At 47.5% G+C, this 23,920-nt stretch overlaps 1 protein-coding gene across 1 annotated transcript in view; it reads left to right on the top strand.

Annotated features, from left to right (window-relative positions):
• LOC127023474 (centrosome-associated protein CEP250-like) overlaps positions 1-20,010 on the top strand; it is a 35,229-nt gene extending 15,219 nt beyond the window's left edge. Inside the window, exons 16-32 of the mRNA XM_050907587.1 lie at positions 494-621; positions 826-995; positions 1,802-1,981; positions 2,659-2,793; positions 3,135-3,278; positions 3,735-4,036; positions 5,301-5,460; positions 6,250-6,562; positions 6,996-7,123; positions 7,389-7,509; positions 9,233-9,387; positions 10,421-13,462; positions 14,069-14,224; positions 14,649-14,756; positions 14,924-14,974; positions 16,385-16,668; positions 19,015-20,010. Of these exons, the coding sequence (XP_050763544.1) occupies positions 494-621; positions 826-995; positions 1,802-1,981; positions 2,659-2,793; positions 3,135-3,278; positions 3,735-4,036; positions 5,301-5,460; positions 6,250-6,562; positions 6,996-7,123; positions 7,389-7,509; positions 9,233-9,387; positions 10,421-13,462; positions 14,069-14,224; positions 14,649-14,756; positions 14,924-14,974; positions 16,385-16,668; positions 19,015-19,093 (5,656 nt within the window). The 3' untranslated portion in view covers positions 19,094-20,010. The remainder of the gene's footprint in view (positions 1-493; positions 622-825; positions 996-1,801; positions 1,982-2,658; positions 2,794-3,134; positions 3,279-3,734; positions 4,037-5,300; positions 5,461-6,249; positions 6,563-6,995; positions 7,124-7,388; positions 7,510-9,232; positions 9,388-10,420; positions 13,463-14,068; positions 14,225-14,648; positions 14,757-14,923; positions 14,975-16,384; positions 16,669-19,014) is intronic.
• Positions 20,011-23,920: the final 3,910 nt, after the last annotated feature.

The raw sequence follows: 23,920 nt of genomic DNA, 5'->3' as shown, positions 1-23,920 counted from the left end.
TCAACAGTATTCTCACACTCAATCCAAAACACAGCACTGTACCAGCTACTAAGAAGAAAATTAACTCTGTCCCAGCCAAAACCAGGACACCAGGGAAATACTCTTACTCTGTCCCCCTGCAGAACAACGTGGAAGTGCTGATGAGCTAAGGGCTGCAAGCAGAGGCTGGGCTTTTGCTTGCTGGCACAGACTTTGTGGGCACAGCTACCCGTGTGTTGTAGATCGGACAACAGCAATTTAAGATTTGGCTAGTGAGGTCAAATTCGGCGGGGCTTTCTGTGTTATGCTAGGTCGTAAGTAAAGCCTGGGCATTCCCTCGGAGGAGCCTGCATTGCCATTTTAAATGGCAGAAATACGCTTTCTGTATACAAGTTTCCACAGAACCCATTTTCCGTACTCAGGGGTAGGGATCTCGAACCACTTCTTACTGGAGTAACTCCCTGTGGGTGTCAGGAGCAAGAAACTCCTTTCTCTCCGTATTTGTAACTTGCAGGTCGGCGAAGGAGACCCTGGAATCCAGCCTGTTTGAGGCTCAGCAGCGCTTATCTCAGCTGGAGATCGCCAGGAGTCAGCTTGAAGTCCAACTTCACACCATCACGCAGGCCAAGGAGGTGATCCAAGGTGAAAGGCTCATTGCTTTGTTTCTGGTGCTCCCCCTGCCTAGGGGAGATGGTATAAAAATAGCTCTCTGTCTGCAGTGCTTCTGAGGAGTGAAGGAGCTGGAGACAGATCCCTCCTACACTGAAATTCAAATGGCTTAAGGTCAGTAAAGTCAGAACCACTGTTTGGGCAGGCACTGAATCTTGCCATTTGTCGTGTTTGCAGGGGAAGTGAAGTGCCTTCAATGTGAGCTGGAAGCGGAGAGGACTCTGATGAGGCAGGAACGGGAAAACATGGCAGAACGGCTCTTGCAGACCGAACAGCAGTATGACAACACCCTCAGACTCCGGCAAGCTGAGCATGAAGTGGAAATAAACAAGCTCCTGCAAGACCTGGTAGGAAACAACATGCTTTTGAATTCTTTGGGCAAGGTTTGTGGGCTGGCTTGAGAAGAAGAATAGCCTGAGCGTGTGAAATGGCAGCAGTCATCTGTCATAGGCCACACGTTGCCAGGCCAGGCAGCAGAGCCAATGGCTCCTACTTGAAGGCACGTGAACACCCACAGGACTCTGCTGGGACAGTAACTGCAGCCCAGATTCAGGGTGGGCCTAAGACGAGTTCAGCAGAAGGTTGGGTGGTCCCCACCCAAAGCATGGCAGCAAAGGGGCAGGAGCTTACCGGACTCCTGTCTACCGTGAAGCGGACTCCTGACATTCCTGCCAGCTGCAGGCACGGGAACTTTGTTCCTTTCTGTCTGTCCTTCCGCGGTTGACAGAGGCATTAGCTTTGGGCTAGAAGCGTATGGAACAGGGCCCTTGTCCCTGGTACTTCAGTTCGTGGCCTGTCTTGTGACTAGGGCATCGGGGTACTGGCCTCTTGCTCACCCTGCAGTCCCTCAGCATCTGTTCATTGATGAGAATGGAGTTGAGCTTTGAAAACAGAGACTCTGAGAACAGAGAGAAATCCCGAGGCGAGAGGTGTTGGGAAACAGGCAGGCATCAGAGAGGGGAAGGTGACGTCTCCTTTTCTTCCACCTGCTGACCCTCCTTTTAAGTTCCTTGATAGGATGTGGTTGATGGAGGGCACAAAGCCATTACGGTGCGCTGGTCTGGTGAGGGGTTGTGGGAGGGATGAAGCTTCCCCTTTGTTTTGAGGAGCTTGGCTGGGACTCCGTCTTGAAGTCTTTTCCTGCCCTCATCAGGCAAGCGAGCGGGAAGGGCACCATTCAGAGGTCCAGGAGATGCTGGAGCAATGGGAAAAGGAGAAGGCAGAGACAGAAAGGGAGCACGAGAAGAAGCTGTTTGATGTGAAGCAGGAATTTGCTACCGTGCAGGCTCAACAAGAAGAGGAACGAACCAGAGTCGAAAATGCCAAGCAAGAGGTAAAGACTGCGAAGGCAGAATTTGTGTGGTTTTTTACTCTTCTGGGCTCCTTATTGGCAGTGCTTCTCTGGACACTGTCCGTCTGGGTAGAAGTGTCTCTCAGCTGCCCCTTTGTAAACGGGAGTGATGCCTTAGCAACCATGAGAGCTTTGTGCCACGAGGGACAGGGCCTCTAATGCGAGAGGCTACCAGAGGGTAGGTTTAAGAAAGGCAGGAAGCGCCTTGCCGGCCTGAAGAGAACGTGAACACCATAACTGTGTCTCACAAGGGGTGAGCTCAAAAAGGAAGCCACCTGCGCAGCAAGGAGAGAGCTGTGGGAGGTGGCTGGATATCGGGCTGCTAACTAGGTGCAAAAGTCGCTATTGAAAGACACACAGGGCACAGCAGGAGACGAGAGATACCCTCACCAGCAAGGCAAGACACTGGAGAAATGCCACACATTTTCCTGTTAGATGGCCAGGAGTTTGTTGGAGATTCAATCCCAGAGGGACCGTGGATGGACCATGTTTATAGTGCCAGTCTCCCTTAGGAATCTGTGCCTCCAAGTGGGCAGATAATGACCTAGGAGCCCAGCAGCATAGGGCTTTGAGAACGTGTGAGCCCGTCAGTCTTTGAGTCTTGCCGCACAAATTCTGCGTGGGAAGTTTGAACCCGTCTTCTCTTTATTTCTGTGCAGGTCCTGCTAGAAAAGGAGCGTGAGAAGGATGCTTTATTAGAGACGCTGCTCCAAACTCAGGGAGAGCTGAGAGAAGCCTGCCAGCAGCTCCAGCAGCTGAGGCAGGAGGTGGAAGAGCAGCGAGAGAACAGGCAGGTAAGTCTGACTAGTAGGGTAGGTTGAAGGAACGGGCCGTTGGCAACTGGACGTAAGCTGCGGGAGAGGCTGAGAGCGCCAGGTAACAGAGTGAAGGGCAGTACCCAGGACATAAAACATAAGTCCTGGGACTGAGGAGGCAAGGACTACTGCAGGCACTGAAAGCACAGAGCCTGGGAAGCTCCAGAGATCCGCAACAGGAAGGCAGGGTTACAGTGGAAGCAGAGCTGGGTAGCAAAGCAGAAAGAAGCGGCTGAATGAATGTGATTTTGAGACAGAAAGAGGAAAAAGCTGGGCCTGATGGCAGGTCCCAGTAGCCTGCTCTCCATTTGTGTTTACAGAACATCACGGCAGAGCTGCAAGCAGAGCTGCAGGAAACTCAGAGCAAGATCGAGGCAGTGGAGAAGAGGCACAAGGGAGAAATCCAAACCGTCAAAGAGGAAATGAATATCCTCCTTCAGCAGCGGGATGCTCTACAAAACCAGGTGACTGCAACAGCAATAGCTACTCCAGTCATCAAACAGGCCGTCTCTCCACTTCGTGCCTTTCCGTGGCAGAGCAGCAGGCTGATGGGGTGATCCCTCGGACTGCCACCATACTGTGGTCTCCATCTCAGCTGCTCTGAAGGAGACTTACAGGCCAGCTGAATCTCAGCTGCCGCCCTGGACAGATGGCCTAGTGCTTTTGCCTGTTTGCCAGCAATCATCAGCATGGATTTCTGCTGGTCTTGTTACTGCTAGCCTTGGTTTTTAAGGTGGTTTTTCAGATGACCATGGTGACCCACTGAGATTTTTAAACAAGTCGGCTGTATCCACTGTGAATCTGGTACTCTCGTGCTAGGGTGGAATTTCAACAACTTCTTTCCCTTTCCTCACAGTATATACTATGGCTGACAGTGACAAGCTGTAGTCTTTGACTGCTTTGTTTATGTTTTACTTGAGGTGGAAGAGTTGACATCTCAGCTAGCAGCCTCTGAAGAGTCCCAGCAAGTGGTTGGCCGCAAAGCTCAGCAAGATCTGAGTGAGGCACAGGAACTGTCAAGGCAGAAGGCGCTGGAGATTATGCACCTCCAGAAGATCCTGGAGGCGAAGACGAGTCAATGGGAGGAGGCAGAACGTCAGAACAAGGAGCTGCAAGTGTGTCTGCAGTCCTTGGAGGGGGAAAGGAGTCGATGGGAAGAAGTGGAGCGTCACAACACAGAATTTCAGGCTTCGTTGAAGGTCCTAGAGAGTGAAAAAGCCAGGTAAGTGAAAGCCTGTGAGACTCTCCATTCTGTTTAATGGATTCCCTCTTTCAGATCTTTGCATATACAAGTGGCTCTGGCAGCATTTCATAAAAAGCAGAGTTCTGAACTATCCATGCAGATACGTTTCATTCTCTTGATGTTGTGTTTCATTTTCTTTTAATCCTTCAATTACAGTTTTTCTGAAGACTATGGCTTTTGGAGTAGTCCTTTCCTTAAAAGGAGGTGTTCTTTTGTTAGGTCGGCATGTCAGTACTGTTAAATGAAACTTTCAGGGGTTTCAAACCTGAAACACACCAAAGGAGGCAGGACGAGCTGCAGTATAATGAGCTAGATAGATCCATCAGCTCCACGTTGGGTCCAGTAAACTTTAAACATTTGGGATCTGCATCAGTCTTCCATCCTGGTATATTTGGTTGGCAGAAGCCATCTTAAACCCATGATTTTGAACAAAGCCAGATTCCCCTCTGAGGCACCCAAGAAACAAGAATGTTTCTTATTGCCATCTGTTCCCTTGTTCCTCAAAAAATCCCAGCAGGTGTCTGGAGGGCCTCGAGCAGGGTCCCTGCCAGCCTCAACAGTTACAGATGTTACTGACTGTCCAAGGAATGCAAGAAAGAAGAGAAGGGGTAGGTAGGCTACTTCATCTGGTGAAGTCCTGCCAGTCTTCAACACGTATCTTCATTGAAGAAGAGAAATAAAAGGCAGTGCACCCTTGCTTCCCCTATGAGAGATCCTGCATCTTATATAAGGATCCGAGTATTTCCTCCAAGCCTCCATTACCACTTCTGGTGTCAGCCTTTGTTTCTCTAGCTGAAAGTAATATGGGTGCTGACAAGTCTTATGCAACTCCCCAAAGATCACCTTGCTGTCAGTTGCTGCTGTTCCTACCAGGACATACAAGCTAGGGGAAGAAAATGTCTCTTCATTATTGACAAAACCTCTCCCTTGGAGTCTCATCAGTCAAAAGTAAAATTTTCCTCTTCCCTAGTGTCTTCATTTCAAGACTTTGTTATGTTTATATTCACATTTCCACCTCAAAAAAGATAGGGTATTTAGCCAGTAATTCACCTTTCTTCTGTGGAAAAAAGCGTAGTGGGCACATGCTTGGGTGTGACTGCCAACCTGGCTTGGGACTGAACAAGCAGCCTAGTTGTTTAGACAAACCTCAGCAGACAAAGCAATTTTCCCCTTGGTGGTGGAAGTCCTAAGACTTTATTATATGTTATACCATGCAGTAACAAGTTCATGCTCTCTCTTTCAGGCTGACTCTGTCTCTGGAAGAGAAGGAACTGAGCTTCAGAACCCTAGAAGAAAACAACCTTGCCCAGCACAACGAGGTGTCTCAGCTTCTTTCTGCTATTCACCAGGCCCAGCAGCTCCACTCAGACCACAGAAGAGAAATACAAGAGCTCAACAACCAGGTGACTTATGTACTAGCATCCTCTTCTCCAGGGACACAGAATACTACCTTCAGCTTGTAGGCCCCAACTTGTTTCCCCTCCCAACAACATACACTCCTTCTGTATTCTGCCCAGAGACTTTGCACATTGAGGTCCAAGCTGGATCTGCTATGTTCTGCCTATGTTCTCCCCTATTCCCTCATGGTTCATGGCATTAAATCTCTGAGGAGGAACAGAAAGACTCCTTAGGAGCTTCTTAGTATCTCTGTTACAAATGTTGTCCCCAGATGGTGTTTCTACCTCTGTTGGGCACCGAGCAGTCTGGTGAAACAGAAGTGGTTATCGCAGTCTGTGGAAGGCACTTCCATCTCAGCCAGTTCATCTGGCATTTTGGAGATGCACCATAAAGGATGCTGATTGTCTCCCCTTCTACTCCCAAGCATCCCTGGCAGCCCCACTCTCCATGCAGGGATGCTTGATGTGCCACCTCACCCTGCCAGCCACGCACTCTCACCCTCTCCCCCTCTTCCCCTCCCTCCCTCTCACACACACACATAGAGAGCTTCATTTCTGAGGTTTGAAAGCATGAAAGCCTGACAGTTCGACCACTCCTTTGGGGGTGGGGAAACTTCCTTTTGGCCCCTTAGTCTCCAGATACCCGTTTCTAGCTTATTTTGCTCAGCTTGAATCCCTGGCTTTGTGCCTTCTGTTTCCAGTGTCGTTTTTGCTTGAAGTAATTTCTCTTTCATTCCTTCCTCTACTTCCTCAGTAGCAGCATTGTCCCTGAGGCTCTGTGCATCTGTGTTATAGATACAGTCACTGCAGGAAATAGTGCTGGAGAAGGAGGCTGGCCTGGCAACTCGAGAGAAGCAGCTGCTACAGGATCTGGAGGAGTCCCGAGCAGGCGAACGGTGCTTGAGGGACTCTTTGCGCACGCTGGAGGCTGAGATGTCTGAACTGCGTTTGGAGCTGTGTAGCACAGAGAACAGAGCAAAGGCATTGGCCACAGAGTGTCAGCAGGCTAACAGCGCCCACTGTGAAGCCCGATCCCAGCTGGACAAACTGCACTTGGTTCTCCACCACCTGATTTGTGACAGCAGAGACTTAGTCACCTGGAGCTCAGGCAAGTGTGGGAGGCTGGGTTAACAAGTCTGTAGAGCACATATAGGAGAGCAGATGGAGGGAGGGGTGGTTCTTTGTAATCCTAATATGATAGACTCATCCTTTCAGTTTAGGCTGACTCCAGCCTTGGGAAGTCTTGAAAGCCTGACATCCCTGCAGAGAGATAAGTCCATATTTGTATGTGCAGAATTGACCGGCATCAAAATTAAATAGGGCCCAAGTCATGTCAAGTCATAGGGCACGTGCATTCTTCCTTGGGGCAGCACTGACATTAGTGGTCATCAGCATAACGTTAGCCTGTGACACACGTCTTGCCGTAACGTGAGCTCCAGGATGACGTCAAAGGCACTGCCACCTTCTCCTGTGTATAAAGAGGCCTTGTTTGTTGGAGACCCTTCAATTAAAGCTTGAAACAGAATGGCTTCTCTCTTCAGAACAGGGTCATGTCTGGGGCCTAACTGTTTCTCAGGCCAGGGACCTCCCTGCAGAGCTCACAGTGGACAGAGTGGCAGCAGCCCTACAAGACCTGCGTCAGCACTTGAAGCAGACTCAGCAAGATCTGGTAACGTGTGTCTAGTGCACCCAGAAATCCTGTCCCTCTGCTGGACTGAACGGACGAGCAGAGTGGCAAAGCCAAAATGGGTGTAAATTCTTGTAGGCCAGGTTGGCTTGCTGCCATGGGGAGAAAGGAGAATCATGATCACATCTACCATTACTGTCCAACTGTCCCCTCCCGCCTTGGCTATTTCTGCCTTAGTGTTTGTACCTCTTTGTCTCCTGCCAGCAGTGGCTCTGTGAGGTGATACTTCTCTTCTTACCCCTTCCAGAATGATGCGAGGAAGAAGATACAGGACTTGGAGCTGGAGCTGAGCAAGAGGCAAGCTGAGAGGGACCACTTCAGCGCCCACAATCAAGAGCTGCGGAAACAGTTGGCTCAAAGCCAGGAAGGTACAGCTTCTCCTTTCCAACCCACTGACCCCATCCTGTCTCACCAGCGGGGATCTCTGATGCCACGCAGAGAAAAAGTGCAGTGCCCGGAGATGGGAAGAGGAGAAAAACAACAAGCATGAGACTTAACTGTAGAACTACCAGTGAAAGCTTTTTATAGAGAAAGATCCAGTGGCTGGCAGTGCATTTAGCTGTGCTACTGGTGATAATGTACAGAGGTGGTGCCTTTCAGGTCACACGTCATTGCTAAGTAGGTGTAGCTTGATGCCTCTCAGCATCCTTCTCTGTATGCTCTTTAAAAGCACCAGCCTGCAAAAAGCCTTGTCTTTATGGACTTCCTTTTCCTCTTACGTGGCAGACTCACAGAGCATTAGTTCAGTGTTAAGCTCCTATGGTATTGCATCCTTTCTTCTGCTGCTTTTCCTAGTTCTCTGGTACCTAGTGTTTCTGCACCCTTCTTACCTGTTTTCTTGCTGATACTGATTTGCTGTCTGAGCTCACAGCCATAGTAAACACAATTTCTTACTTCCCTAGCCGCTTCTTACTTACACCTTTGGTAACGTGCATGTTGGGTTTACCTATAAACTGTTTTTTACATGTAATTAGTCACCTCTTCTTCTAATCTCCAGGCCATCCCAGAGCCTCCAGGGCTACTGGCCTCTCTATATCACAGCTGGACAGGCATCCCTGATCCTTTCTCTGTCATTGTTTTCCCACTCTCCACATCAGAATTGCTTTTTCATCTCATTGTCTTGTTTTCCTTGTCTCAGACTACAGGAACAGGGAATTGTGGGCATTGCTCTGCCTCCCCCACAGGCTGTCGCCTGCTCATGTAGTGCCTTTACCTGTTCAGTATTTCTTCATGTTCCCTCTCTGAGATGAACTGCTGATCATTTTTCAGACTCTTTACAGGAGTTTTCCAGGCCTTAGATCATCACTTTTTCTGGAACAGCCATAGTTTTTACTACATATGTTACATATGATAACAGCTTATACTTGAAATTCTGCCATTGGATGTATCCTGCTTGTCCCACTCGTCAGTTCTTTCTCCCTTTAATTCCTGTCTGTTAGTTTAGTCTATTAGTTTAGTTTTAGTTCCTGTCTATCTGTAGTCCTTCTTGCTTCAGGTCTCAGTCCTGGTCACTGGTGTGATGCTCAGTTGTTCTTGCCTTGCTGGTGTCCTAGTATCACTGAGTATTTCTTTTCTTCTTTTTTCTGCCAGTCCACAATGTATTCCCCTAGCATTCTTTTGGACAAATACTAAAGTGCATCTTCAAGCACAACATTGACATCTGTTCTTTTCACCAATGTCTCTTAAGTCTTCCTGGTCAATTAACTGTGTCATAGTCGGTCTTCACTTTTGCTGCTTCTTACTTGTCCTTTAGGACACTAGATCCGACTCTCACCTACTGTCTCTGTCCTTGTTTCATCAATGTCGGTTCTACCTGCTTCTAACACTGTGGGTGATGTGCTGCCATGCCCTTAGCCCTGGTCTTTCAACAAGCAGAAGAGCAAACACATTTCTTCTGAACCTTGCCACTTTCATTCTTTTTTCTCTGCCTGGAAGCTTCCTTTATTTATGTCTGCTTTGAAAGTCCTTGTGGGCTTAGGGCCTGGAAAACACAGAGAGGCAGATAAGAAAATAATGTTATCTCTGTAGGATGCAAATCAGTTTGGTTTTGCTTTTTGCTTTTCACCCTTTCCTTCACCTTTACTGCTGCAGAGACACAGATGGCAGAATGCAAGCACTCCTCTCTACAAGCTGCCTTGCAGGAAGAGGCCACTGCTCTGAAGGAGGAGGCTATGGCTCTACATCAAGAGGTGGCGTCTTTGGAAAGGAGACTCGAGAGCACTGAGAAGCAAAGAAAGGATGTCCTGGTGAGGCTGGCAGATGCCGTGAAGGGCCATTTCTTACATGTTTTTTGGCCTTCTGCTAATAATTCTAAGGAGCAACTTCTTCCAGTGGAGAGCTGATTTTGGGTGGTCTCGTACAGGTTCAGTCCAAATCTGAGAAGATACAGAGTGGTTGTTTTTTGGTTTAACCTTTCCAATTGCATTGTTCTGAATAAGTAAGGGAAGATGCCGTAGTCATGAAAACTCCGTGATGATTCAGGGTGTTTATTTTCCTCAATTCTGAAGATTTCTGCCCTCGAAGCTTTAGTCAAAGTAATTTTCAAACTTGTCTCTATTTACATTGCATAGCTTGGGCAATTATTTGTGTCCAAATCCATATTTAGATTTCTAAATATCTGGATCTGGAAAAAGGGGTGAGAAGACAAAGTTTGCTAATGATGGAGAGCTGTTCAACGTTGCCCATCTGAGAGCAGACAGTGGGGAATAAATACAGACATTTGAGAAACCAAAGTGCTGATTCGGCTAAATATGTGTGCCAGCAAGGGGAAAACTAGTCCTGATTTCAAACACTGAATGAGAGACTGTGATCTGACCATTACCCCTTCCAGAGGGCACAGTGGGGTTCTAGAGGATGGTACCCTGAAAACTCTAGACAGGAGAGGTCCAGAAAAACCCCAGCAACCCCAAAAAAGGGAAATCAAATGTTGGGGTGGTTCTCTCTTCCCTTCCTCCCTAGCAGAGAGAACAGCATCATGCCACTGCCTAAATCATGCTTAGTCTGGGCTTTAAATCTTGGCTGCAGTTCTGGGAGCTCCTCCCCAAAAGAACACACTAGAGCTAGAAGAGGTTCAGAGAAGGGCAGAAAGGAAGGTGGGACTGGCTGAGTCAGCTGGGAAAGACGCAGCCTAAAGGGTGGCGCGGGAAAGGTCTGCAACATCCCGAGAGGCAGGGAGAGGGGGGCAGCACTTGGCTGCCACTGGAGCAGGAGTTCCAATCGAGTACGAAAAGCAAACATACACAGACGGCATTACTGAATCTTTTCCTCCCTGTTTTGCAGCAGGAACGGGACAGGCTGCAAGCACTTAAAGAAGAACTGGTATGGGAGATAAAACTTCTTCAGGAGTCGGTCACAGCCTCTGAGACCCGAGCGACTACAGCAACAGATAGGCATCACTCCCTTGAACAAGAACTCCACACCACAGTGTCTCTCCTAAAAATTAAAAAGGAGGAACTGGAAATGCAGCGGGAGAAAATCCAGGTGCTCCAGAAAGAGGCAGCACAGGGAAAAGCTTTGCAGGAGAATCTCACTCATGTGACTGCCATCCTGTCAGAGAGGGAGGGAGAAATGAAGGTGTACCAGGAACAGATGAGACTGCTGGAAGAGCAGAAAGAAATGCACAAAACTGCTCTGGATCAGGTTATTAAGGACGTAACAGAGAAAAACCAGAAGATTGAATCCCAGCAAGAACAGATACAGGAGCTGGAGAAGCAGCAAGAAGAACAAAGGATTGCTGCCAGCAAAATGAGCAAAGACCTGGAAGAGAGAGACCAGGAGATCAGATCCCAGCAAGAAGAGATACGGGAGCTGGAGAAGCAGCGAGAAATGCAGAGCACTGTGGTGAGCAAGATGAGCAAAGAGCTGGAGGAGAAGGACCAGGGGATCAGATCCCAGCAAGAACTGATAGCGGAGCTGGAGAAGCAGCGAGAAATGCAGAGCACTGTGGTGAGCAAGATGAGCAAAGAGCTGGAGGAGAAGGACCAGGGGATCAGATCCCAGCAAGAACTGATAGCGGAGCTGGAGAAGCAGCGAGAAGTGCAGAGGACTGCTGTCAGCAAGATGAGCAAGGAGCTGGAGGGGAGAGAGCAGGAGATCAAATTCCAGCAAGAACAGATACAGGACCTGGAGAAGCAGCGAGAAATGCAGATGACTGCTGTCAGCAAGATGAGCAAGGAGCTGGAGGAGAAGGACCAGGAGATCAGATCCCAGCAAGAACTGATAGCGGAGCTGGAGAAGCAGCGAGAAGAACAAAGGATTGCTGTCAGCAAGATGAGCAAGGAGCTGGAGGAGAAGGACCAGGGGATCAGATCCCAGCAAGAACTGATAGCGGAGCTGGAGAAGCAGCGAGAAATGCAGAGGACTGCTGTCAGCAAGATGAGCAAGGAGCTGGAGGAGAGAGAGCAGGAGATCAAATTCCAGGAGGGGAAAATAATGATTCTAGAACAACACGGTGCATCCCAAGTGAGAAATCTGCAGGTGGATCTTGATCATATGAAAGGAAACTTGAAGGAGAAAAACTTGGAGCTTATGTCTCTGACTCAGCAGATCCAAGACCTGGAAATGGAGAGGGAACAGGTGAAATCTCTGCACGCAAGCCTTGAACACCTGAGGGCAGCTCTTAAGGACAGAGAGAGTGAGTGTGAGTCTCAAAGGGATCAGTTAAGCCTCTTGCAGCAGTACAAGGAAGAGCAAGAGGGCTACCTGCAAGAGCTTCATGGTAAAGTAGAAAAGATGACACTTGCTTTATCTAAAAAAGATCAAGAGCTTGAGTCCCAACAAAAGCAAATCCAGGAAGCTGAAGAAGTCACGGCAATGCAGTTAAGGACTGTCCGGCACCAACTGGAGCAGACCTTCGAAGCCTTGAAAGAAAAGGACAGGCTCCTGGACGTCCAAAAGCAACAAACACGGAGCTATGAGGAAAAAACAGAAGAACGGATGAGCGTCTTACACAGAGACTTAGAATACACTACGGCAATACTGAAAGAAAAGGATTTCATGATTGAATCTCAGAAGGAACTGATTGAGACCTTCCAAAAACAAGAACAAGACTCTCAACAGCAGAAGGAAATCCTGCAACGTCTTGAAGTGGCACTAAAGGAAAAAGAGCAAGAAATTGTATCCCTTAGAAAGCAATGTGAGGCATGCAAGGAACAGGAGGAAAAGCACGAAGCTGAGCAAACAAATCTTCAAGCAACAAAACTGACTCTGAAAGAAAGAGAAAAAACGATCGGGGTTCTGGAGGAGGCTATCTCTAAGCTTCAACAGCAAAAGGAGGAGGCAGCGATGCAGACTAAAGCCATACTGCAGAAACTAGAACACGCTGCATCTTCTCTAGAAGCTAGAGATCAAGAGATCGTGTCTTTGCAAGAGCATGTCCAGGACCTTCGAGAGCAGAAGGAGTTAGAAGGCAAGCAGGCCAAGAGTCTAGAGCAGGATCTGGACAAAATGAGCCAAGTCCTGAAGGAGAACCATTTGGAGTTCCTCAGGCAGACAGAGCAAATGAACATGTTCCGGCTTCGTGAAGAAAGCATGAAAGTAGCACTAACCTCATGCCAGAAGCAAGTGAATCTGCTTGAGGAAGTGGTGAGGAAGAGAGAGGAAGACAATGAAACTCTTATGCAGCAACTCCAGCGCCAAGAAGAACTGAAGACCTTGCAGAATCTCCAGCTCAGGCTAACCAAGAAGAATGAAGAGGTTAGACATCAGAGAGAGCAAGAGAAGCTCCTAGAAGCAGCCTTGCACGAGAGGGAACAAGAGACCAAGGCTCAAGGTGAGCAAGAAGAGTTAGACGAGGAAAGAAGAGCTCTTCGGGAAGATCTCCGGCACGTTCAGCAGACGCTGACAAAGAAGGATGAAGAGATCAAGTACCAGAGAGACAGAGTCGGGTATTTAGAGAAGACTCTGGCAGGGAGAGAACAAGAGCTTAGGAGGCAGAGTGAACTCCTGAAACAAATAACATCGGCTTTGCGATGGAAGGATGGAGGGGAGACCCTACAGAAACAAATCCAGAAACTCCGAAAATGGGAGGAAGAGGAAGCAGAGAAGAGGAGAGTTCTCCAGGAGAGAGACCGTCTCTTGCAAAGGCAGAAGGAGCTAACCCAACAACTGGAAGATGAGCGGAAGGCAAAGGGGGAAGAATTGGAGCGTGCGATTGCTATTTTGAAGCAGACTGAAAGCGGGGAAATGGAATGGAAAGAGAAGGCACAAGCACTGACTCTCGCCCTTACCAAGAGTGAAATGGCCAATGGCACGTTGAGGGAAGAAGTAGCCGTCCTGCAGAGTATGGTTTCAGAGAGGGACACGGACCGGTTTCATCATCAGGTAGGCACTGTGACTGATCATCAGTCAACCAAAATGTCTATAAAGGGTTCTAAAGCTGTTTCCCATAAAGATATGGGAATGTATATTCCCATAAATCCATGACCTGCTTGGCCGTGGAAGAAACCATGATTGCAGCCAGCAGGCTTGCCTGTCTGTAGAGCTCTGGCCAGAGGCCATTCACCTGCTAGAACGTTTTCTGTCAAGCCCAGAACCACTGAAAGTACTACAGCGCTTGCTGTTAAAATTCACTCCGGTCCAAAAGCTGGGGACGGGTAATTGGTTCTCTCCTGTCTAGGCAAGCTTAGCCAACGTGTCGTGGTTAGGATTTGGCATGGAAAGGACAGGGCACAGTTGACCAAACTAAGTACAATTTTGTAGCGATGGCTGAAGAGCAGCCCTGATGGTGCTTAGAGGATGCTTTCAGAGATTTAGATTTCTGAGGTACAGCTTTTCCGGTGTATTAAAACTAACGGAGTTCGTACGGCTGCCTGATCAGGTTAAAGGCTTCATTGCGCATTCAGGATGTACTCTCCCTGACTTGTTGATTGTGGCCCTTCTAACCTTTCTGGGGCACCAGCTCACACAATCTCCTCTCTGTATGCCCAGCAGGCTACTGCAGAAGGGGAGCAGCTCTCGTGGCTCTCGGAGAAGAGACTCCTGTCGCAGCGGCTGGAACATCTGCAGCGAGCAGTTGCAAGGCTGGAACTTGAGAAGACTGAGCTGAAGCAACTCAATGCTGAGCTCAGGAGGACTCTTGAGCAGGTAAACCAGGCTTTCACTGCCTCTGCAAAGCCTCACGGTCCTCTGGAACACAACCCGTCTCCACAGACAGCGCTCTGGAGTCCTCTGCTTGTTTCCTTCCCTCTCCCACCTCCCCCTGTGGACACACACGTCCGTATTTTCTCTCTCTCCTGGCACCCCACTGCCTTCACAAATGCACATTCACTCCGGTACCACCCTTCTTGCCCAGTGGCCCCATACGCACACACTGGACACTCTTGTGTCAGGATCTGCTTCCTCTCGCTCTTTCTCTTCCGTAGTCTACTTGGAGTGCTTTTGGCCCCAGCGTTCTCTGGTGCACTTAACGGTCTCTGAGCAGACACCTCCTTGCCGTGATGTCCAGAGGTCCTTTTGCTCCTTGTTTGGTGGCAGGTTTCTGTGACCCTTTCTCCTATCCAACGTGCAGGTGGAACGTGAACGGAGGAGACTGAAGAGATACTGTAGTGGTCGGTCGCTGCCAGATGCGTGCGGATTTTCTCTCTCCGACCAGCACAAGGTGCCTGCTTCTCGACAGGTGAGAACAGACTCTTACTTGGTGGGAGGAGGCTCTGGCCATACAGAGGAACAACGGCAAATCCCGGTGGCAGCAGCCCCCCGGTATAGACCTAACGGCAGTCGAATATAGACCATGGCCCTGGCCAGACTGGAGGCCAAAACCAAATCCTTGCGTTTTCTTCACAGGAGTCGTCTCACACGCGCTGCAGTCGTCGATTAGCTGAGTTGCAGAACCAGGTGAGGAGGAGGAAAGCTCTCATCACAAGCTGCTGGGGCTGTACTCATGGGCACAACTCTGCACGCTGCTACAGCCCGAGGCTTGTTTGGCTGTCAGGGAGCGAGTACACCAGGCGGTGGAAATACCCAGTCAGACCCATCTGTTGGCCGTGGCCAAACACCATCATTCACCTAGGTCTAGTCTCTGGCTTGCCTAAAGGTGGGAGAGGGATTGGAGGAAATGCAGAAAACTGGAACTCGCCGGAAAAGAGGGAGTATTCTAAGGCTGTTCCCCTTGAGTCTCACTCACCTGGTTGACTCCTCCTGTTTTCCCTTGGCTCAATTACCAGTGGAGCTTGCATCATATCACTGCGCGTTCCCCTGCCGGGCTGGCTGCCTGAGTTTCAACATCTAGTCTGCTCTGGCAGATCAGGGTCGCCCTTTTTATCTGGTTTGGCTTTATGTTGACAGACCTTGGTGTTATAATTCCAAGGTAGCAGGTTCCATAAGCCATAAACCTCCTTTAGGAATTGCTTCTGTTATTTGAGTTCGCTTGCCAAGAAAGAGTATTTTCATGTTCCTAGCCTGAGGTTGGGGATGGCATTCCCGTGGGGAGCACAGCCCTCGGCGAAGCACACGTCACTTGGAAAAGAGAGGAGAACCTCTGACCTGAGCTGTGCTCCCCAAAACAGCAAAGCCCTGAGCGCTGCTCCCAGTGCTGGCATCTCCTCCACCCCAAAGCAGGCAGAGGGCAACATGCCAGAGCTGCTGTGGCCGCACTGCACTGCAAACCTGGGAGGAGGTGAGAGCAGCTGGGTCTCTGCCCCCAAAAAGCCCAGCAGGCACAACCCCGTGTTGCTAGGAAAGAAGAGAGTTGGAGGAGTTTCAAGGCCTCCGCAGTCCTTTAAGGCTCATTTCCCCCTGGGCTTGGTTCATCCAATTCTGCTCTGCTCATTTGTGAAATGCTCTGAAGGGAGGAAGAAGGGAGGAGAAAACCTCCCTTTTCGTGTGCTAGCTGTCAAGTTTTGCAACTAGATCATAACAGAACAGCTCTTCAGTACCTTGTGTAACCAGTGGTGCTCCTGCCGAGGACAAAGCGTGTGGAACCGAGGCGGCAGTAGCCCAGATCTCTCCTTTGAAAAAAACGAGCTGGGTTACTAAATCCTGTAGGAACCTCTGTCTTTCATATACATGGAATGTCTCGGTGGTGTACGTGTGAATGGTATGCCGGAAAGAGACTCGAATTGTTGATAGTCTCAGGTCAGTTCAGGGTGACTCTGGGAACCTGTTAGTGCCCATTCCCCAAGTGGGACAAAGCGTTTGTCAGGGCTGGAGTTAGAGGGTGCGTCTTCCCTGACAGCCGGAACCGTGGAGCTGCGGATGGTCCTAACAGCGTGGGCTTGTCTGAGCTCGGCCTTTCGCCTCTTTCAGGTGTCCCTTCTGCAGACGCAGCTGGCGCAAGAACGCAAATGCAAGCAGGACTACATTGAGTGCTGTGCAAAGACCAGCCAGGAGCTGTCAGACCTTCACCGAGAGCTGTCTTGCTCCTTAGCAGCTGTGGTCAGGGAGCCCGAAGCTGCTGTTCTGGAGGCAGAGACCCAGAAGCTGGATCGGTCTCTGAGCCTTAACTTGGCAGTAATATCTCTGGACAGTCAGTCTCCTGAGAAACAGCCGTTGCATTCAACAGCCAGATCCGCCAGAAGCGATGACCTGAGGTAACAGGACCAGTGTACAGCAAAAGGCCTCAGTAGGAGCCAAGTCGGGGACCTGCTGTAGCAGGTGAACTGTGGCAGGGGGCTTGGTTCAAGGCATGAGTTCCAAAGTAAGATAAACGTTCAGAGCACAGTGTTCACTGCAGGTTCCCCAGCAGAAGCAGTGGTGGGACAAAACTGGTGCTGGCTTGTGTGGATGGGGTCAGTCATAGTAGGCTTGGAAAAGCAGGATGAACCTGATGAGCAGGTAAAATTTCTTCTTTTTCCAGAGCACTCCATCACAGCATGCCTCATCAGTCTCCACACAGCCCTCCACATTAGGTTGTTGCTGTCAGTTTCTGTACTGTATACAAAGACTTTTTGTCCGATTTTTTCAATACACTTACTTCCCCAAAACACTGCACAGGCTCTGAGCAGAAATCTCCTTGCAATGATGTCCTGTTGCTCCTCTGCTTTCTTCAGCAGCTGCTCCAGGTGGGCTTTCTCTGCGCTGAGCTCTTCATTTGTTCGTTCACACACGGTCAGCTTCTCCTGCTCAGAGATCTTTGCTCTCTCCACCTCGTCCACTTTGCCTGACAGAGCTTCATTCTCTTGCTCCAGCTACACTCACAGAAGCACAGAGGAAATAAGATACAGTCAGATTGACTCTGTAGGAGGTTTGGCTTGGACAGAAAAAGGAACAACATTTCCATATTCAGACAGTCCTACTGTCGGAAGGCAAGAAGTCTGAAAAGAAGCAGCAGCAGCAGCTGGAGACGAACCCTTGGCAAGATCTTTGGCAGCTCTGCTCACCTGCAGCACAAGTTTGCTCAGTTGCACTTTATCCAGTGCAAGGGCTTCATTCATACTGCTCATCTTCGCTGTTGCAACACGTAGATCAGCTGCTTCAGCACTCAGCTTATTCTGAGCCCCTGTCAACTCTGCTACTGCCTGCTCTGCCTGGAGAGACAAAAGAGGACAATTTCTGTGACCTAGGATGAGGAATGAATAGCAACACATGCTAAAATATCTAATAATGATGAAAACTAAGATAAAATATAAACAAAGTCTATGCTGCAGAAATACCTCTAGTAATAAAGTGCTCAGCTTCTGGTCAGCTGAGAAGAACATAGCATCTCCTTACTCATGAACCAGCCAAGAGGGAAAGCACAGTAGAAGTCTTATCTTTTCTGGATACAATAGGGGTTAAACTTTATCAGTTCTCGAGTCTTCCAGTTAGGTGTACTAGAACTGTAAATATGGATGGCTGGCTAAAAATTGAATTAACCCAGCAGAGCCTGACCTTTCTCTTCAGTTATCTAAAGACAGAAAAACACTCTCCCTCAATTTCCAAATTATGTTTCCTTCCGGGCCTGGGGATTATGAGAAACCAAAAGGAATGCAAAGTTGTATTTAATGACTGTGCAGAACAACTTTCATCGAGGTTGGGTACATATGTATAAATACGGAACCAACATCAAAAGAACATGAGAGCAAAGGTTACATACAAGCATAGAGAAACATCCATGCAAACAACAACAAGGGAAGTGAAATCATCTCACTTGGATTTAACATTCGTGCAGGCAGAAACAAAACAAAGTAAAAAGGACAAAATAACTGTTTTCTTACAAGTGGACAAACTTTTTTTTTTTAAAGACAGTTTTAGTTTTTCAGCACTTCCAGTGTTTCTTGTTCCTTCAGACACATGAATATTGCATAAAGACAGGGAGGAGAACTTGTGTTAAAACAAGTGAAATGTCCAACACTTTGCAAAAAAAGATTATCAGGAGACCATCAGAGGTCCTTTGGGCATAAAGATTACCATAGTATAAGGATATTTAAGAAATAATTCTAGGGTCACACAGGATTTGGGTAACGCATTTTCTTCTGAGAAAGTCTGAGATGTTAGGGGCTTGATTTTTTTTATGAAAAACCCTCAGGACATTTAGAATGCCAAAACAAGTGAAATGTGGTTTGAATCTATTTCAGCAGATGTTACCCTATGGTGAGATAATGCAGACATGTATATTGACTAATGGGAATCAAAGTTTTGAAAGGGGTAGCCTATGCGTCTCTTAAGAGCATGAGATTCAAGTGCATTAAAACACATATACATACCATATTGTCAACAAATAACTCAGAATATCCAAATGTGGTTGTAACTAATAAAACCTGATATTCAGTAACTCTTAAGAAGGACCTTCATGAGGCTTACCCACTCACACAGTATTTAAAAATGAAAACAATGGGAGAGCAGTTGCTGATAATCTGATTTTGGTGGCTACTCGGTAGCATTCTCCTGATCAGGAAAGTAACTGAATTTAGCTAATATTAGCAAACTTGTATGTAACTTCAATCTTTTTTTCCTAGTCTAAACAGGACCTCTGATCTTCTCTGTCTTAATGGAAGGATTTCTGCCAAGCCAAAGAATCAAGGCTCATGGATGTGAGAAATGGGATGAACTCCTCTGGGCAAGGCTGCCTTTTACATATATTCCTCTCACATTCAGCTGGTGCTGTCAAACCTCACCTTATGATGAGTGTTAGAACCTATAAAGCATTATTTCAGGCAGATGATTTCTGGGGACAAAATAGGAGTGTGTGAGGACAAAAACACAGGCAAGGAAAGAGAACTGTGTATGGAAAAGGAAGCCCAAACAAGAAATGAATAATCCCTGAAAAATGAGACTTTTTCTGGGACACATCTATCCTAGGGCAGCTACTCAAACAAGATAAAAGGACATAAAGATTGAGCTACACACAATTAAAGCTAACATAACTAAAGAGAAATGAAATTGCACCTTATGCAGTGCTGGTTCTGTTTTGCATGTCTGTTAGCCCTGTGTCTCCTCTTAGTTCTTATTCTTCTACCCAGGAGAGAGGTTACAGCTTTGAAGACGTTAACACCAAGCACACGACAAAAGTTCAGAAGCTCAGATCAGGATTACATTTACGGTCAGATTTACAAAGTGCGTCTGAATAGGACGCTTCGCACTGTCACAAAGATGCCTGTGCAGATTCCCTAGCTGGAGATCTATTAAACAACAGTAACCCTGAGGATAAGGAGAGAGTAACAGCACAAGAAACTGAAAAGCTGGTGTGCTAGCTTCAGTATTTGAATAGCACCAAAAAAAGAAAAGTATGGACTCTCACGTCTAACCATCAGTTGTACAAACGTGGTATAGCTACTCCAACATGAGGCAAGGAGAGTTGTGCAATGGAACAAACTTTCCACAGTACTGACATTCTTGTTCACCCACCCTATTCCCTACTGATTCAAATTGGTAGGGAATAGAAGGCAGGAGCAAAAATACTGTCAGTCATCACAGTTTTGTGCCAAAGAGGTCCAGTAAAATTATTATTTTTATTGGATTGTTAATGTGGTTTATGATGATAACAGTTTGGAATATTCAGACTTCTCTTAGACATTCAACTTCATCCTGCGTGACATTCTGTTAAGTGTATTAATAGGACTGAGTATTAATATAGGCCTTATTAAAGATCAAAAATCACAGGCACATAAGTTCTTATGTGGAATTATGACCCAAACGAGGTATTTCCAGAGGGGCTCACAGAGCTTTGACCAATACTGGTCAAGATCTTTATCTGTAATTAAAGGGGAAAAAAACTCTCCTTCTTTCTGTAAACTAAAAAAAAAAAAGGATTATGAAGAAAGGTTATACTGAGGCAGAAAAACAGTCTCAGCTTCATGTACTAAAAAAAGACCAGGCTCTGAGCTGTCCATTTCCCCCTTTCCCTCAGGGGTCAGGGAAAAATCCTTGGTTGTTGGTTGGTGCCATGAAAACATTGCCCAGGAAAAGGCGGGGGGGGGGGGGGCAGGGGGGAAGGGAAATCAAACGTTACAAATAACTAGGAAAGCAAGCAAGAACAAAAGGAAGAAAATCATTACGCCACTGCCTACATCACGCTTAGCCAGGACCTTAATCCTGGGTGCAGCCTGGTGCCTCCAGACAGAGCTGAACTGAAGGAGGTTCAGAGAAATGCAGCAAGGAAGCTCAGGGCTTGAATGGCTCCCACAAAGGACCATCGGAGTAAGCCGGGACTCGTCAGCGGGGGAAAGACACGGCCTGCAGGCTGGCACAGGAAAGGTCTACGACATCCTGAGAGGCAGGGAGAGAGCGGGCAGCGACCGTTCACTCTTGCCCAGCAGAGGAACACAGGCCATCAGATACAGCCAGTGGGAGCAAGCACACGAGGGGAGGTGGTTTTTCTTACAGCAGAGCAGACCTGCTGAACGCCTTGCAAAAGGGTGTTGTAAATGCAAAACGTTCACCTGAGTTCACGGTGAGATGGGAAAAGTACCCGAAAGAGAGCCACTGAGGGATCTCAACAGACAGTAACGGACTCGGGAGATCCCACGAGCTGAAAACAGTTGCACATGGAGAAAAGCATTAGGGACCTTCTTTCCTCATTATTTAATGTGACGCAAGTCCCAGAAAGCGGAAAGTTCCTCTGCCCATCATCCCTCCTCCTGCTCCTTTTCACTGTCCTCAAAACACCGATATTCCTAACTCTGCCTCCAAAAGGTCTGCAGTAACTACATAGTCCTTTCTGGTTTTCACCTGTGTTTTCCCCAGTGTAAGCCCTTCATTTTTCAGTTCAGATTTGCAGGAATTCTGGGGCAGAGAGAGCTATCCTGACCTCACCCCCTCCTCTCCGTACACAAAGTACTGGCTCTCAGGACAGCCAGCTTGCATTCATGCTTATTACAGAGAACAGATGCAATGCAGAGATGCGTCTCGTTAACTTAGATACATGCTGTGAAATTGTAAATCCTAGCTGTAGTAAGGTTGCTGTTGTCATGCTAGTGTGAGCACACCAAAGCAAGTTCTGCGGGAAGAAGCGAAATATTTCATTAGAACAACTAGTATTGTGGGGAAAAACAGGCAAGGTTTTTGCACAAAAGTGTTTCTTCTTTTAATCTTTAGAAACTGTGCTCAAAAGCTTGCTAGTTTTTCTCCAAATACACTAGCTACTCTCACAAAGCACATTCACATTCTCCCCTGACCTTTGCCTCAGTGGTACAGGTTAAACTGGAATGAGTGATGGGAAGGGGGGAAAAAAATCAGGCTGAAACTAAAGCTCTTTCGGAAACCTTTACTACAAACTTCATGCTTCAAAAACTTGATCAAGGGAACTGCAAACATTCCATTAAACAACAAATCTTTTTAATCAAGTTCCTGTTAAAGATACGAGGCATAAACTACCACTATTGCTCTGGCCACTGTGCATTTATATAGATACTTGAGGAAGTCCCTTACAACTTACATGTTACTCTAAAAGTTCTAATTGCTTTGAAATTCTCCTGAGATACTCCAAGCTATCCCTTCCAGAGATACTGATATTCAGCTCCTGGCTGAACACCTCACTGGAGGCTGTTTTACAGCAGAGCAGCAAAGTTTTGTAGAACAAGTGAGACTGTTTCTGGGCAGGCTCTCCTTCTCCTCCAAGTTCTTCCACACGCATGTGGCAGCACCAACAGAAACCATTTTGCTATTGGTTCATGATGGTTCTAAACCTCTATAACAAAACTTCAACAATGTCCTCCCCGCTGAAGCAGTCCTGTTACTATTATGGATAACAATGCAAAGATACTAAAAGAAAATGGTCAGGTACACTTGGAAGCTCAAGGCCACAATAAACAGCAAAAGAAAATACCATGTACACGAGACTGTTGGAAACTTTTCCCTGGGGCAAACTGAAAATTTCCAGCTACCTGCAGGAGACAGTAATCTTTCATTAAAAGGTCTGAACCTATAGAAATAAAGCAGTCGTACTAGTGCTTGGATTTGTAAATGTTTGTTTAAAGAAGACAGACACCAAGCAACTCATTTTCATAGGTGACAATATCAGCAGCTATTGTCCCAACAGGGGGTGAATTTCCCCTCTTCCTCACAGGCAGTCATGTTGAAAGCCATAATTACATACTGGTGTTGATAATAACTGTTTTATGCAAATTATTTTAGTGGACATATAAATGGGAAGAAAGAGGAATTAACCCTACTGTGAGGGAACTGACTGTTGCTGCAGGAAATACAAAACAGTATCACAGAAAAGGAATGGAGAAAGTAACTGAGACGGAAAGTGAGCAGGGTAAAAAAAACCCTTGATACAATAAACAACGGTGATCCTATGTATAGACCCATGAAAATAAGGTGCATGCAAAAATAAAGCACTAAACCAACAAAACAAAACAAGGCAAAAACCCAAAAAGAAAAAGGTTGTTAAAACTTCATCCTGGAATCTGAAAGGGATATGGCTATTAGGTGCCAGTCCTCCCTGACACTTACTAGCATCATACACACTCTCCCCTGGAAGATCGGAATGTCCCAAGCTCACGTGCTACACTGCACCTTCGATGTCTGCGCAAGCCTGTTGCTTGTGTTACCTGCAGACCTGATGAGAACGGAGATGTGCAATATTCCAAGTGCGTAACAACAGCCCCCCGAAACTCCCCCCGTGACACCCACCCTGGGACCCTCGCTACCTCCAGCATGCCCCTTCGAATCTTTCCTGCTCATCACACTTTGTGAGAGAGGGTCCCCGAACGGTTCGGTACCCACGATGATGCTCAAATCACAATGTCTGGCTTCGTGAGTAAAAGGTTTCCTTTCCAGAAACAAAGAAGGTGGTCTCCAGGAAAAGTACACCAAGACGTAAAAGAATCCAGAGTTTGCATTCAAAAAAAAAGAATTAGCCTGGGCCTGACTTCTAGAAGGTACTTGGGGACGTAACCTGCACGTCCAAGTGTTCCGGGTTTGGTAACCCGCCAAATGACAGGCTAGTTACCTGGTACATCTCGGACTACATTTTCACACACCAGTTGCAAAAACCACCTCTCTGAGCGTTTTCAGCTTTGACAGCCAACTCCAATAGCCTTGCTTCCACTGTTTTTCCACAGAAGAGAACATCTCACTCTCTCCAGCACCTCTGCTGGCAAGTTGGTGGTTGCTCTTATCTCCAGCATCCGCTGGTGCTCTCTGTTTTAAGACTAGAAGGCCAGGCGGGACAACCTCCCCTCAAAGAAGCTGCCTCTCCTCCTCCAGAAACCTCGGCAAGAAGACTCGCCAGCTAGACGGTACGAAAAGCTAAGCTTCTCCAGCCGGCATGCTTCCGACCAGCCCACACAACGAAACGGAGAATTAGCCCCTTCCCACCGCTTTTCCTGACTCTCCTACTGAACCCCTTTACGGGCACAAGCACCTTGCTGAGCCCAGGGGTTATTTATTATATTACGCTCCTGTGAACACCTACAG

The sequence above is a fragment of the Gymnogyps californianus genome, chromosome 17, assembly GCF_018139145.2.
Source record: "Gymnogyps californianus isolate 813 chromosome 17, ASM1813914v2, whole genome shotgun sequence".
Taxonomy (NCBI): domain Eukaryota; kingdom Metazoa; phylum Chordata; class Aves; order Accipitriformes; family Cathartidae; genus Gymnogyps; species Gymnogyps californianus.
This window is presented reverse-complemented; position numbering and strand designations above follow the sequence as displayed.